We start from the raw sequence: 14655 nt of genomic DNA on the forward strand, positions 1-14655 counted from the left end.
ACAGGTAAGTACACTCCTGATCAATTTTGTTGTTTAGTCATTTCAGTTGTGCGTGATTCTTTGGAACCACTTTTGGGGGTTTTCTTAGCAGAGAGACTGAAGTAGTTTTTCATTTCCTTCGCCAGTACATTTTACAGATGAGGAAACTGAGGCAAACAGGTTAAGTGATTTGTCCAGGGTCACACAATTAATGTGTCTGAAGGCAGATTTGAACTCAAGTCCTGGTTGTAGGCCCAGCACAATGTCCACTGAACCACCAAGGTAATAATAAATATTTATTAAACATCTATTATGTATCAGGCCCTGTGCTAAACACTAATGATAACTTTTATTATATACTAGCAATAACATATAATATGATAATTATTACATAATATGGTTATATTATAGATTTTAATATATAATAGCTATAATAATATATAATATATAATTACATACCTAATGTTACATTATATTGTGTCATATCATGTCACATCATGTCATATCATAATGTTATATCTTTTATATCTTATTGTATATCTATAAATACTATTACCCAGTATTTATATAGCAATTTAAGATTATGTTCAATTATTTGACCCTCATAACAACCCTGATGAGGGGAGTGCTGTTTAGCATCCACATTTTACAGATGAAGTAGCTGAGGCTGACAGCAATTAAGTGACTTGCCCAGGGTCACACAGAGAATAAGTGGCTGAGGCAGGATGTGAGCTTAGCTCTTCCTGACCCCAAGCTGTGCCACCTAGATGTGGGCCGAGTGTGAACATTAATCTATGTATGTAGGGAACGACTTACATAAATCTACCAACCGCCTGACAAGCATTTATTAGGTGTTTACTGTGTTCCTAAACTATGATAAGTGATGGAGATACTAAGGAAAAGCAATAAAACAGTCTCTATTTAAAGAGCTTACATTCCAACAGGAAAGACAACATAATCATAACTAGGCATATAAAAATACAGAGTAGATGGAAAGAAAATAATTTTAGTGAAATCACAATATGTGACAAATAGTTAAGTATATACATGATAAACTGGAGAAACAATTGCAACCGGAGGCTCCAGAAGAACTTCCTATAGGACTATAGTGTTGTACAGAACTGAGCCTTGAAGAAAGGTAAGGATTCTAAGAGGTGAAAGGAAAAGGGATGCTTTCCACCCATGCCAAACCAAACAAACTCTTAAGGAAGGACTTCCCACTTCCTTTAGAATGCTAAGATTTAGAGCTGGAAGAGAGAAAAGTAAAGTGTCTTGTTCAAAGCTCTACATGCACTGAATTGCATAGCTGTGTCTCAAACCCAAGTCCTCAAAATCCTCCAACTCTTTGACCTCCCTTCTCCCTCTTTACAAATGAGAGTACTTCTTATGGTTGTATTATTCTAAGGCACCTTCTGTCTCATTTGTTTTCCTACCATTTCTCTCACGAAGCCCATACTCTTCTTTCTCCCTCTAAATGTCTTTGTATCAAATAGCCATCACACAGAAAAACAGCTAAGATAAAGGGCAGGAACTAGTTAATTTTTGTTTGTTTTATTTTTCACTTGTCAAGTATTTGTATACCCAGTGCCTACCAAGGTGCCTGGGGAAAACAAGGGCATGCCTGTAGGCGGTAGGAAAGGAGCCAGTAAATAGGGAGAAATTTAAAAAGTGGGGATGTCAGAAGGTGCAGTCTTTTGGAGAAGACAGGATGCCCGGAGCAGATGTCTGCTAATTTCTGTCTAGAAATCCAGTCATATAGTGCCTATTGCCTACTGGATATCTCCCTCCAGCTGTCCCATTAACACTTCAAATTCATTATGTCCAAAACAGATCGCATATTTTCCTGAAAATCCATCCCCCCTTCCTCACTTCCTTATTTCTGTCCAATATTCTTCCAGCTATCCAGGTTTGGAATTTTAGAGTTATTGAATCTTGTTCGTTCTTCCTTGGCAATATGTATCTACTTAGCCAGCCCTAACCTCTCTGCTGAGCTCCAGTCACACATCTCCAGCCTCCTATTGGACATCTTGAATTAGATATCCCATAGACAATCTTAAAATCATTATGTCCACAACTTAAATCATTATCTTGCCCCTCAAACTATCCCTTCTTCCAGACTTCCCTGTTCTTGTCAATAATACCACATTCCTCCCAACCATCTAGGCTTGAAACCTAGATATCTTCCTTGACTCCTCACTCTCTCCCACCCTCCATATCCAATCTGTTTCCACGGCCTGTTTATTTTATATTCTTAACAACTCTTACATAGGCCCCTTCCCTCTTCTACCACTCATTATCTCATTCCTGAACTACTGTAGTAGACTGCCACAAATCTCTCCCCCACTTCAAACCATTCTCCATTCAGATGTCAAAGTGACTTTCCTAAAGAGCAGGGACATACAAATATAAACAATCCCTATCCTTGATGAAAGTTCTATTCAGTGAAAATATATAAGTATATCCAGAAAAATATAAACTAAATACTAGGTAGTTTAATAAAAGATAGTTTGGAAGTACTAGGAATGAAGAGATCAGGAAAGGCTCCATGTAGAAGATCATGCTTGAGTTTTTCAGGAAGAAAGGAATTCTTTGAACTAGAGACGAGAAAGAAAAGTGCATTCCAGGCATGGAGGAAAGCCAGTCAAAGGCCCAGAGATGGAAGGTGGAGGGCCTTGTATGAGAAACAAAGAGAAGGTCAATTTGGGGGGATCAAAGAATATGGAAAGGGGGGACTGCAATGATGCTGCAAAGATGATTGGATTTAGGTTGTGAAGGAATGGCATCAGATCATTTGAACAAGTCAGAGAACTTAGTCTTAGTAAGGAGTAATTGTGAGACAGGGATGAAGAAAAAGATAGAGACACTTAAGTGGTAGGAGCTAAAGAAAAGGAAAGAAGAGGGAGACCATAGAGAATAGCCTCAATTTTTTTTCTATAAAGTGTGAGGCAAGATCTCTCAGCTGAGAGAGTGGTTAGTGCATGGGAGGATAGCCTGGAAGAGAATTGAAGGGTCAAAGCATTGGAGGCCACTCCAAGGAATTGAAGAGTAGGGTCAATCCTTTCAGTGTGTCTATTAACTCTGTTCTAAGGAAATGAGTTTTATTTCAGATGCCTCTGTTGATATTGTTTGAATATATATTTCCCTCTGGCGTTTCTGCCTTCAATTCTCTCAGTCGTTATTATTTTATTATTGCATCGATAATTTCACTTGATCATTTATCTGAACATGCCTCCAAAAAATCCTCTTGTGCATTTCTACCCATTTCATTTTTTGATGTTTCTGTGTTATTTTTGAGGGCAATATTGAGGACTTAAGCTTTCTGTAATCTCTTAATCTTCTATTTTTCCTGAATACCACTAACTTTCGTTCTCCTTTCTAGCTCAATACTACAAGATGTCAGAGCCAAGTCCTGTAAGAATATTTTCATTAGTACTCAGGGGATTAAGTGTCATTTAGGATAAGTAGGAAAATAAACTCATCTTAATTCTTGTATTGAGCTTATAAAACATAACTTTTTCAAAGTTCATTTCATGCAGGTATATAAAGTAATAGCAGGATAGCAAGCATTTAATATATCACTTTAAAATCTGCAAAACACTTTAACAAAGTATCTCATTTTGTCCTCCCCATAACCTAGAGAGAAAGATGATATTATCACCACCATTTTACAGATGAAGAAACTGAAGCAGGTAGGTTAAGTGATTTGCCCAGGCTTACACAATTAGCATATATCTGAGACAAGATATTCAGATCTGCTTGACTCTCAGTCCAGAACTCTACCCACTATGCCAAGTAGATGCTTGGAATATTTTTATTTATATTTAATCTGACAACTAGAGTGCCCATTTTGATTTATATTTCTCATATAATATTAGGTAATAAGTTATAGTTAGTTGTAATTAAACTCAATATTTTTTTAAAAGAGAAAACATCTTCATGGGTTCTGGTAAAGATGTTACCACAGCAGAATTATGAACAAAGGCCAACTGGGTTTTTTTTCCTCCAAGGAATTATATTATGATGTATAAAATTCCTTATTTCAATACATGTCAATGTTTTACTGTTGCCAAGCAACAAAGTAACTCATCATTCTTTCTGCAGCCAAGTTCTTCTGTTACATAACTGTCTTTTGGAGATAGGGAAAGGAGGGCAAATCATTTTTTCCCTCTTTAAAGCAATTTAAACGACACTGCAGGTTAGAAGTGTGAACGAATTTTTATTTTAGACTAACTCTAATTTCTACTTATTGGGAAAGAGTTTATAAAGTCATTATTTTAAATTGTGGTCATTAAAACTTTAAAAAAGCCAAAATGATATCAGATCATAAACTTGAACAGATCATTATCCCTAAGCATCCCATCAATGCAGTAAAAGTGCCATTGAAGAAAATGGATTACCCTCACTACTGTCGTCTCCTAAAAAGAATGAACATGCCCTTTGTGAGAGGAAATGAGGACAGACATTTCTATGGCAGTTTTGAAGAGAAAGGCAGTAATGCTTTCCTGAAATTTCACCCTTATCCTTCTCCTGTCCAGCCAGACTATCATTTATACCGTCCTTATCCCCCGCCACCTGGGAAAGATTATGCTTTATTTCCACATCGAGATGATGTGCAATTGGGTGATCCTTGTTCAGGATTTATGAGTGCTGGAGGTGATGCTGATTTGCTGCCTGGAATTGGCAAAACCATCCCAAACCTAGCAAGTTACTGTGATATGAAGCCTCAACAACGAATCCCTTTAACAGACCATGGATTGCAGACAGAAATTAAGAAGCGAACAATACTATTAGAAGAAATAAATGAGAACCCAAGGTGGAATTCCAGGAAAGTATCTGATGCTTCCATCAGAGCGAGACTTGGAGGTAAATAAAAAGACATAGTTTTATATTTTTTTAGCTCCAGAATGGGGGAAAGAGGTGTGTATGTGTGTGAGAGATATATGAGTATAATATTCAGAAACTAAGCAGTTGGTGGCAGTAAAATATAGATCATAAGACTAAATATTGTATTCTGGGCTATAAAATCAGTCATAAAATAGCTAATATTCTAGTATATAAAATATGTGCTAATTATTAAGTGATCAATATCAAAGGGCATTATATGAGATCACCTAGATCAGGACTGTCCAACCTTAGGTTTTTATTGAAACAATAGACAATATATTTTGATTTGCCATTTTAGTGAGAGCTCTGCAGTAGCTTGACTGCGTTTACAAAAGCATTTATGTAAATTTCTATGCATGTAGGCGGGCTGCATAAATCACACTGTGGGGGCATACAGCCTTTGGGCCACATTTTGGACAGCACTGATCTAAATTATACATATCAGCAAAGAAGAAATGAGTTGCCAACTTAAAATATATTTCCTTCGAGGGGTGGAGCCAAGATGGCGGCTGGTAAGCAGGGACTAGAGTGAGCTCCGTTACCGAGTCCCTCCAAAAACCTATGAAAAATGGCTCTGAACCAATTCTAGAATGGCAGAACCCACAGAACAGCAGAGGAAAGCAGGGCGCCAGCCCAGGACAGCCTGGATGGTCTCTGGGTGAGGTCTCTTCCACACGGAGCTGGGAGCTGGGAACGGAGTGGAGCAGAGCAGAGCCCAGGCTGAGCAGCATGGACCATCCAAACCAGAAGCCGGGTGGAGGGGGCCCTAGCGCCCTGAATATGTGAGCTGCGGCAGTTACCAGACCCCTCGACCCACAAACACCAAAGACTGTGGAGAAGGTTAGAGGGAAAAGCTGCGGGAGTGGAAGGAGTTTGTGGTTCAGCTTCCAGCCCCGGGGGGCAGCGGAGGTGGGGCAGCTACAGCTGTTGTTACTTCCGGCTCCAGGCCCACCTGGTGGGAAGAATTAAGTGGAGGATCAGAGCAGGAGTGCAACAGCCTGCTGAAGATCTAAGCCCAGTCTGGACTGGGGGTTCTTGGGGAAGGAGTAGTGTGGGTCTGACAGAGCTGACACCTCCCCCCCAAACGTGGAACATAGAACTCGTTAGTCTACAAGCAGTCATACCCCACTGAAAAACTCAAGGGTCAAGTTAGTTGGTTGGGAATATGGCCAGGCAGCAAAAACGCGCCCAGATTCAGTCTCAGACTTTGGATTCTTTCTTTGGTGACAAAGAAGACCAAAACATACAGCCTAAAGAAGACAACAAAGTCATAGAGCCTATAACAAAAGCCTCCAAGAAAAACATGAACTGGCCCCAGGCCATAGAAGAACTCAAAAAGGAGTTGGAAAAGCATGTTAGAGAAGTAGAGGAAAAATTGGGAAGAGAAATGAGAAGGATGTGAGAAAACCATGAAAAACAAGTCAATGACTTGTTAAAGGAGACCCAAAAAAATACTGAAAAATACACTGAAGAAAACAACACCTTAAAAAACAGACTAACTCAAATGGCAAAAGAGCTCCAAAAAGCCAATGAGGAGAAGAATGCCTTGAAAGGCAGAATTAGCCAAATGGAAAACGAGGTCCAAAAGACCACTGAAGAAAATACTACTTTAAAAATTAGATTGGAGCAAGTGGAAGCTAGTGAATTTATGAGAAACCAGGATATTATAAAACAGAACCAAAGGAATGAAAAAATGGAAGACAATGTGAAATATCTCCTTGGAAAAACCACTGACCTGGAAAATAGATCCAGGAGAGACAATTCAAAAATTATTGGACTACCTGAAAGCCATGATCAAAAAAAGAGCCTAGATACCATCTTTCAAGAAATTATCAAGGAGAACTGCCCTGATATTCTAGAGCCACAGGGCAAAATAGAAATTGAAAGAATCCATCGATTGCCTCCTCAAATAGATCCCCAAAAGAAATCACCTAGGAATATTGTTGCCAAATTCCAGAGCTCCCAGATCAAGGAGAAAATACTGCAAGCAGCCAGAAAGAAACAATTTGAGTATTGTGGAAACCCAATCAGAATAACCCAAGATCTGGCAGCTTCTACATTAAGAGATCGAAGGGCTTGGAATGCGATATTCCGGAGGTCAATGGAGCTAGGATTAAAACCTAGAATCACCTACCCAGCAAAACTGAGTATCATACTCCAAGGCAAAATATGGATTTTCAATAAAATAGAGGACTTTCAAGCTTTCTCAGTGAAAAGACCAGAACTGAATAGAAAATTTGACTTTCAAACATAAGAATCAAGAGAAGCATGAAAAGGTAATCAAGAAACGGAAATTGCAAGGGACTTACTAAAGTTGAACTGTTTTGTTTACATTCCTACATGGAAAGATGATGTGTATGATTCATGAGACCTCAGTATTAGGGTAGTTGAAGGGAATATTCATATATATATGTATATGTTTATGTATATATATATAAGAGAATGTGTATGTATGTATATATCTATGTGTATATGTATGTATGTGTATGTATGTGTATATATATATGTCTGTTTATATATGTGTATGTATATATATATGTAAAAGAGAGAGAGCAGACACAGGGTGAGTTGAAGATGAAGGGAAGATATCTAAAAGAAATAAAATGAAATTAAGGGATGAGAGAGCAACATACTGAGAGAGGGAGATAGGGAGAGATAGAATGGGGTGGATTATATCGCATAAAGGTGGCAAGAGGAAGCAGTTCTGTGGGAGGAGGGGAGAGGGCAGGTGAGGGGGGAATGAGTGAACCTTGCTCTCATCAGATTTGGCCTGAGGGGGAATACCATACATACTCAGTTGGGTATCTTACCCCACAGGAAAGAAGAGGGAGGAAGATAAAAAAAATAAAAGGGGGGGGATGATGGAGGGAAGGGCAGATGGGGGTGGAGGTAATCAAAACAAACACTTTGGAAAGGGGACAGGGTCAAGGGAGAAAATAAAGCGGGATGGGTTGGGAAGGAGCAAAACGTAGTTAGCCTTTCACAACATGAGTATTGTGGAAGGGTTATACGTAATGATACATGTGTGGCCTAGGTTGAATTGCTCGACTTCTTAGGGAGGGTGGGTGGGAAGGGAAGAGGGGAGAGAATTTGGAACTCAAAGTTTTAAAATCAGATGTTCAAAAACAAAAAAAGTTTTTGCATGCAACTAAAAAATAAGATACACAGGCAATGGGGCGTAGAAATTTATCTTGCCCTACAAGAAAGGAAGGGAAAAGGGGATGAGAGGGGAGGGGGATGATAGAGGGGAGGGCTGACTGGGGAACAGGGCAACCAGAATATAAGCCATCTTGGAGTGGGGGGGAGGGTAGAAATGGGGAGAAAATTTGTAATTCAAACTGTTGTGAAAATCAATGCTGAAAACCAAATATGTTAAATAAATAAATTTAAATTAAAAAAATATATATATTTCCTTCCAACCTCTTGATTAAAGACATGTCTATTTGTTCTACTTCACATAATACTTATATAACATAATGTATTATTTATATCTAGCCACCATGCTGAAACTCTCACCAGGATGTTAGTAGGAGTCAAATTAAAGGTGCAGGTACAAATATATTTAAACCTTCCTGGACACGGGTGATTGTCGTCTACTTTAAGTTCCTTTAGGGAAAGAGATTAAGTTATTGTCTTTCCTAGATAGTAGTATTGTTAAACAATCTTTACCATAGAAAATTATTTCCTATCTAATTTAACATTTTCAGATAATTGTTTTATTGTCAAGATGGAAGGGTCCTACCCAGATCTAAACTATGTATGTAGAGCCATTTTATAGACTTTTGTGAGATATTTTAAACTTGTAAGCTCAACCTTTGTAACATCCCCCCAAAATGACTGCCACCACTCTGGTGCCAGCCTTCATCATCTCATGCCTGGACTATTGCAATGACCTGCTTGGTTGATCTGCCTGCCACAAGTCTCTCTTCACTACAGGCCATCCTCTACTCGGTGATCAAAATGATCTTCTTAAAGTGCAGGTCTGACTATGTCACACTCCCCCTACCTCCCTAATTCCTCAACTCAGTAAACTGCAGTAGCTCCCTATTACCTCAAGGATCAAATAGAATATCCTTAGGTTGGCATTCAAACTCCTTCATAGCCTGAAGCCTTCTTACCTTTCTAATTTTATACTAAAACTCCCCTTTTCCCCCATGTACTCTATGATCCAGTGACACTGGCCTCCTTGTTGTTCCTCATATAAGACACTCCATCTCCTCCTGACTCTTAAGTAGTTTCACTGGCTGTCTCTGATGTCTGGAGTTCTTTCCCTCCCCATCTATACCTTCTCCCTTCTTTGGCCTCTTTCTCAGCTAAAATCTTATTCTCCACAGTAAGCCTTACCCAGTCTTGCTCATTGCCAGTGCTTTTCTCTCTCTTTATTATGTCCAAATATATCTGGTGTATATCCTGTTTGTACATAGTTGTTTTCATGCTTTCTCCTCCATTAGACTGTGAGCTCCTTGAGCACATGGACTGTCTTTTGCCTTTCTTTGTATTGCCAGTGCTACCCATGGTGCCTGGTACAAAGTAAGCACCTAATAAATATTTATTGACTGACTGACTTGTATTTATTTAATGCACATCCCTTCATTTCAGAGATGGGGACTACAGATGCGGAATATTTCATTGACTGTCAGACACAGACTATGTTGTTCAGTTTTGCTAAACTGCTTTTTTCTCTTTCTTCTTCAAGTTCTGTCACCTGGGATGGTTTGCTGGATAGTAGAGGGGGTGGGATATAATTGGGAAGGAATGTGGTATTTAAAAAGTAGTAATAACAATGTGATATTTTTTAAACTTGTATTTAAAATTTTGTATTTTGGTGTTTTGATATTTGCCTTTTCTTTATTAGGAAAATTTTAGGAAATACTTAGTCTAATTAATTCTGTCAATAGTAATAATGATACTTAACATTCATATAGTACTTTATAGTTTGAAAAGCATTTTTCATATATACATTTTTACAATTCAGCCTCACAGCAGCCTCATGAGAGAGATGCTTCCATGAACACTTCAATACTTCTATGACTCTCATCAGTATGACTCTTTCCTTGTTGAGTGTGTATTGCAGCTTATCCAGGGTCTTTTCATTTGATCAATCAACAATCAATTAATAAGCATTTTATCAAGCACTTACTATAAGCCAAGCACTAGAGTAAGCCCTAGGGATACAAAGAAAGAAAAAACATGATTCCTGTCCTCAAGCAACTCACATTCTAATGGAAGAAAAAATATATATATAATCAAAATATATATAGTAAAACTAGAGGAATGCACTAGCAGTGGAGAAATAGAGAAAGGCCTCCTACACAAGGTGAGATTTGAGCTAAACCTTGAAAAGCAATCCAGGTAATCCAAGAAGTACAGGTAAGGAAGGAGAGCATTCTAGATATGGGGAAACAGCCAATGAAAGTGCACAGAGTCAAGATTGGAATGTCATGTTCAAGGAACAGAAGAAGGCCAGTGTTACTGGATCACAGAGTACCTGGAGTGGGGGGGTGGTAAAATGGAAGACTAGAAGGGGGCCAGAGTGTGAAGGCCAGTAGTAATGGGGACCCATTAGAATCTGTTGTGTGACATAGTTAGATCTATGCTTTAGGAAAATTGCTTTGGCAGCTGAGTGGAGGATGGATCACAGTAAGAATAGACTCGAGATAGGGAGACCACTTGGAAAAATACTACAGTAGTCCAGCCCTGAGGTGATGAAGGCTTGTACTGGGGCAGCGGCTATGTGAATAAAGAGAAAGTAACATAAAAGGGAGATGTGAAGGTTGGAATGACAAGACTTGAAAACAGATTGGATATGTAGGGTGAGCAAGTGAGAAGTTGAGGATGACATACCAAGGTTATGCTTCTGGGAAGCATAACTGGGAAGATGGAAAATCCCTTGTAAGTAACTGGGAAGAGGAGAGGTTGAAGGGAAAGATGATGACTTTTGTTCTGGACATGTTGAGTTTGAGATGCCAAGATATGCACCAGATACATTCGATAGGCATTCGGATATGTATTTGGACTGTATATATAGTTCTGGGAATTGTCTTCTTAGAGATGATAAATGAACCCATGACTAATGATGAGATCACTAAGTAAAATAGTAGAAAGTGAGCATAGGAAAGAGTTCTAAAGCCTTAGGGAATATCCATGAGTAAGACCTTGATGAAGATCAAGCAGTTTCAAGGCAGAGAAGGAAGAGACACACAGGTACTAAGAGAGCTTGGAGAGCACAATGTCATGATAACCTAAAAAGGAGAGAGTATGCAGAAGGTGAGCAAGGTCAACCACATCAAAAACTGAAGAGAGGTCAAAATGGATGAAGACTGAGAAAAACTCATTGGATTTGGCAATTGAGGCATCATTAGTAAGTTTGGAAAGAGCAGTTTCAGTTGAATGCTTAGGTCAGAAGCTAGATTGCAGAGGCTTTAGAAACAACTGAGCAGAGAAGAAGTGGAGGCACCTAATGGAAGTAACTTTCTCCAGGAGTTTAGCCAATAAAGGGAGAAGAGATATAGGACAACAGTGAGTGAGAATGATATAATAAAGTGAGGGTTTTTAAAGTAAGGGATAGGGGCATATCTGCAGGCTTTAAGGAAAGAGCTAGTAGGAGCTGAGACTGATCCAGTTCTATGTCCTACCTGACTGAGGACTATGTCAATGAGGCTGCATATGATCCCTATGCCTACCTAGGCAACTATGACATGCACACAGAAGACCCAAAGCAAGACCTGGCCTATGAAGGCCAATAGGAGCAGCAGACCTACCAAGTGATTCCAGAAGTGATCAAGTACTTTATCCAATATTTGCATTCCACCTCTGACCTTATTGACCAGAAAGTCTATGAGCTTCAGGAAAGCTGGGTGTCCAGTGATGTCATCAACTAGAAAGTCTATGAGATCCAGGACATTTATGAGAACAGCTGGACCAAGCTGACTGAAAGGTTCTTCAAGAATATGCCCTGGCCAGAAGCAGAGGCCACCACCTCACAAGCTGGCAATGCTGCCATCTTCCTGAAACTGAATAAGGAGCTTTATTACAGACACATTTATGCCAAAGTCAGTGATGGGCCTTCCTTGGAACAGAGGTTTGAATCCTACTACAATTACTGCAACCTCTTCAACTGTATCCTCAATGCCAATGGCCCTGCCCCCCTCAAGCTGCCCAACCAGTGGCTGTGGGATATCATCGATAAATTCATGTACTGGTTTCAGTCATTCAGTCAGTACTGATGCAAGACAGCCAAAAAGTCAAGAAGAAGAGATCAACTTTCTGCATTCCATCCCCAAGATCTGGAACATCCACAGTATCCTGAACGTGTTCCAGTCACTCCCAGGTAGACAAATCGAATATCAATCGACAGCTAGAGGTGTACACTTGTTTTTCATGGTTTTATTGCATCACTCTCATTTCTCTTCCCAATTTTTCCTCTACTTTTCTTACTTGTTTTTCCAAATCCTTTTTGAACTCTTCCATGGCCTGAGACCAGTTCATATTTTTCTTGGAGGCTTTTGATGTAGGCTCTTTGACTTTGTTGACTTCTTCTGGCTGTATGTTTAGATCTTCTTTGTCACCAAAAAAGGAATCTAGAGTTTGAGTTTGAGTTTGTTTTCACTGCCTGTTCATGTTCCCAGCCAACTACTTGACCCTTGAGCTTTTTGTCAGGGTATGACTGCTTGTAGAGAGTACTTTGTCCCAAGCTTTAGGGTCCAAGCACTGCTGTTTTCAGAGCTACTTCTACTCCACTGTCACCCCAGACTCTGTCACCACAGTGCTCCTCCTCCCCCAAGAACCACTAACCAGGACTTCAATCCCAATCCAAGCGGGGCACAGCAAGAGAACCTGCCTCTGTGCCCGCAAAGCACTCCTTGCACTCCCGCTCTGATCAGCTGCTAGATTCCTCCTACCTTGTGAGCCAGGGACTCAGGAAGCAGCTGACGCTGGAGCACTGGAAACAGCCTCAGGAGTGTCCAGCTGCTGCCACCACCACTACTGTACCACCTCTGCCACCCCCAGGGATGGTGCCAGACCACTCTAAACTTGATCCCACAGTTTCCCACTAACTTGCTCTTTGGCGTTTGTGGGTTGAGAAGTCTGATAACTGCCACAGCTCAATAACTCATGGCCCTAAGACCTGTTCCAGCCGGCTGACTCCAGGTCTGGTCTGTCCTGGTGCAGCCCACACTGGGCTGTGCTCCACTCCCAGCACCATGTGATAGACCCTTTCCAGTGACCATCCAGGCTCTCCTGGGCTGGAGACCTGTTTCCCTCTGGTATTTCATGGGTTCTGCAGCTCTAAAATTTGTTCAGAGCCATTTTTTACAGGTGTTTGGAGGGATTAAGGGGAGAGCTTAAGCAAGTCCCTACTTTCCAGCTGCCATCTTGGCTCTGCCCCCCTAATTATTAATAATTAATAAAATGCAAATTAAAGGAATTCTGATACACTATATCAGAAAATGAAAATATTTGGAGAGGCTGTGAAAAATCAGACATATTTATGCGCTGTTTGTGGAACTATGAATTGGTCCAGTCATTCTGGGGAAGTAACTTGGAACTATACCAATAAATTTAGCATACTCATTGACCTAGTGTTATCATTACTAAGCCTATATAGCCCAAATGCATCAAAGAAAGAGGAAATAGTTCAATATCTACAAAATATTTAGAGCAGCCATCTTTTTAGTGGAAAATAACTGTAAAACAAAGAGGGTGGTCATAAATTGGAGAATATTGAGCACAGTGCCTGGAAGATGGTGTTTTGTTGTTTAGTCATTTTTCAGTTGTGTCCAACTCTTTGTGACCCCCATTTGGGATTTTCTTGGCAAAGATACTAGAATGGTTTGCCATTTCCTTCTCCAGCTCATTTTGCAGATGAAGAAACTGAGGCAAACAAGGTCAAGTGACTTGCCCAGGGTCACACAGCTAGTGTCTGAGGCTGGATTTGAACTCAGGTCTTCCTGACTCCAGGCTTGCAGTGGATCCACTGTGCCACCTAGTTACCCCAACTGTGCCACCTAGCTGCCTGGGAAACTAATAAATGCGTGTTAAGTATTTATTGTATATATATTGTAGTACATATGAATGTAATGGAATACCATTGTGTTGTAAGAAATCTTTTATGAACTGGTGCAGAGGGAAGTTAGCAGAACCAGGAGAACAATTTATTATAATGTAAGCATAAAAATAAATAATTTTGAAAGAATTAAGAATTTAGATAAATGCAATGATCAACCATGATTCTAGATGATTAATAGTACAGAATGCCCCCATCCTACTGACAGAAATTGATGGATCATTATACAGAATGAGACATTTTTTGGACGTGTTCATTATAGGAATTTATTTTGCTTGACTATACTTATTTGTTACAAGGATTTTATTCTGTTTTCATTTTTTCTTTTCAGTAGGAGTGGGAAGGTAGAAGTGGAAGGGAGAAATATATGTTTGAAAATTTAAAAAACAATATTTAATTAAAAAAATAAAAGTCATGTAGACACTTATGTGCTTAGCAAGATGGTTCATTAATTGTTTTCAGCCAACCAGTAAGCATTTATTAAGTGTATCTAAGTTCCAGGTGCTATACGAGGCACTGGAGATGCAGAGAAAGGCAAATTTTTATTTATCTGTTAATTGGGATGGGAAGTCAAGAAGGGTCAAGAGATTAGCAGTTATGATGAAAAAAGGGGGGGCCATTGAAATTTTTTATTTGAGTAAAAGGGAACAAAAGGAAATTCAAAACAATTCATAGTTACACGGGACAATTTTGAAAGTAACATACAGAATTTTTTTTTAGTTTTG

The 14655-nt window shown here is 39.5% G+C and overlaps 1 protein-coding gene across 1 annotated transcript in view; it reads left to right on the top strand.

Annotated features, from left to right (window-relative positions):
• Positions 1 to 4289: 4289 nt before the first annotated feature.
• The window catches only part of SPATA48 (spermatogenesis associated 48), a 75351-nt gene continuing 64985 nt past the window's right edge, over positions 4290 to 14655 (top strand). Inside the window, exon 1 of the mRNA XM_036739711.1 lies at positions 4290 to 4842. Within this exon, the coding sequence (XP_036595606.1) occupies positions 4290 to 4842 (553 nt within the window). The remainder of the gene's footprint in view (positions 4843 to 14655) is intronic.

This window comes from Trichosurus vulpecula, chromosome 9 (assembly GCF_011100635.1).
Source record: "Trichosurus vulpecula isolate mTriVul1 chromosome 9, mTriVul1.pri, whole genome shotgun sequence".
Classification (NCBI taxonomy): domain Eukaryota; kingdom Metazoa; phylum Chordata; class Mammalia; order Diprotodontia; family Phalangeridae; genus Trichosurus; species Trichosurus vulpecula.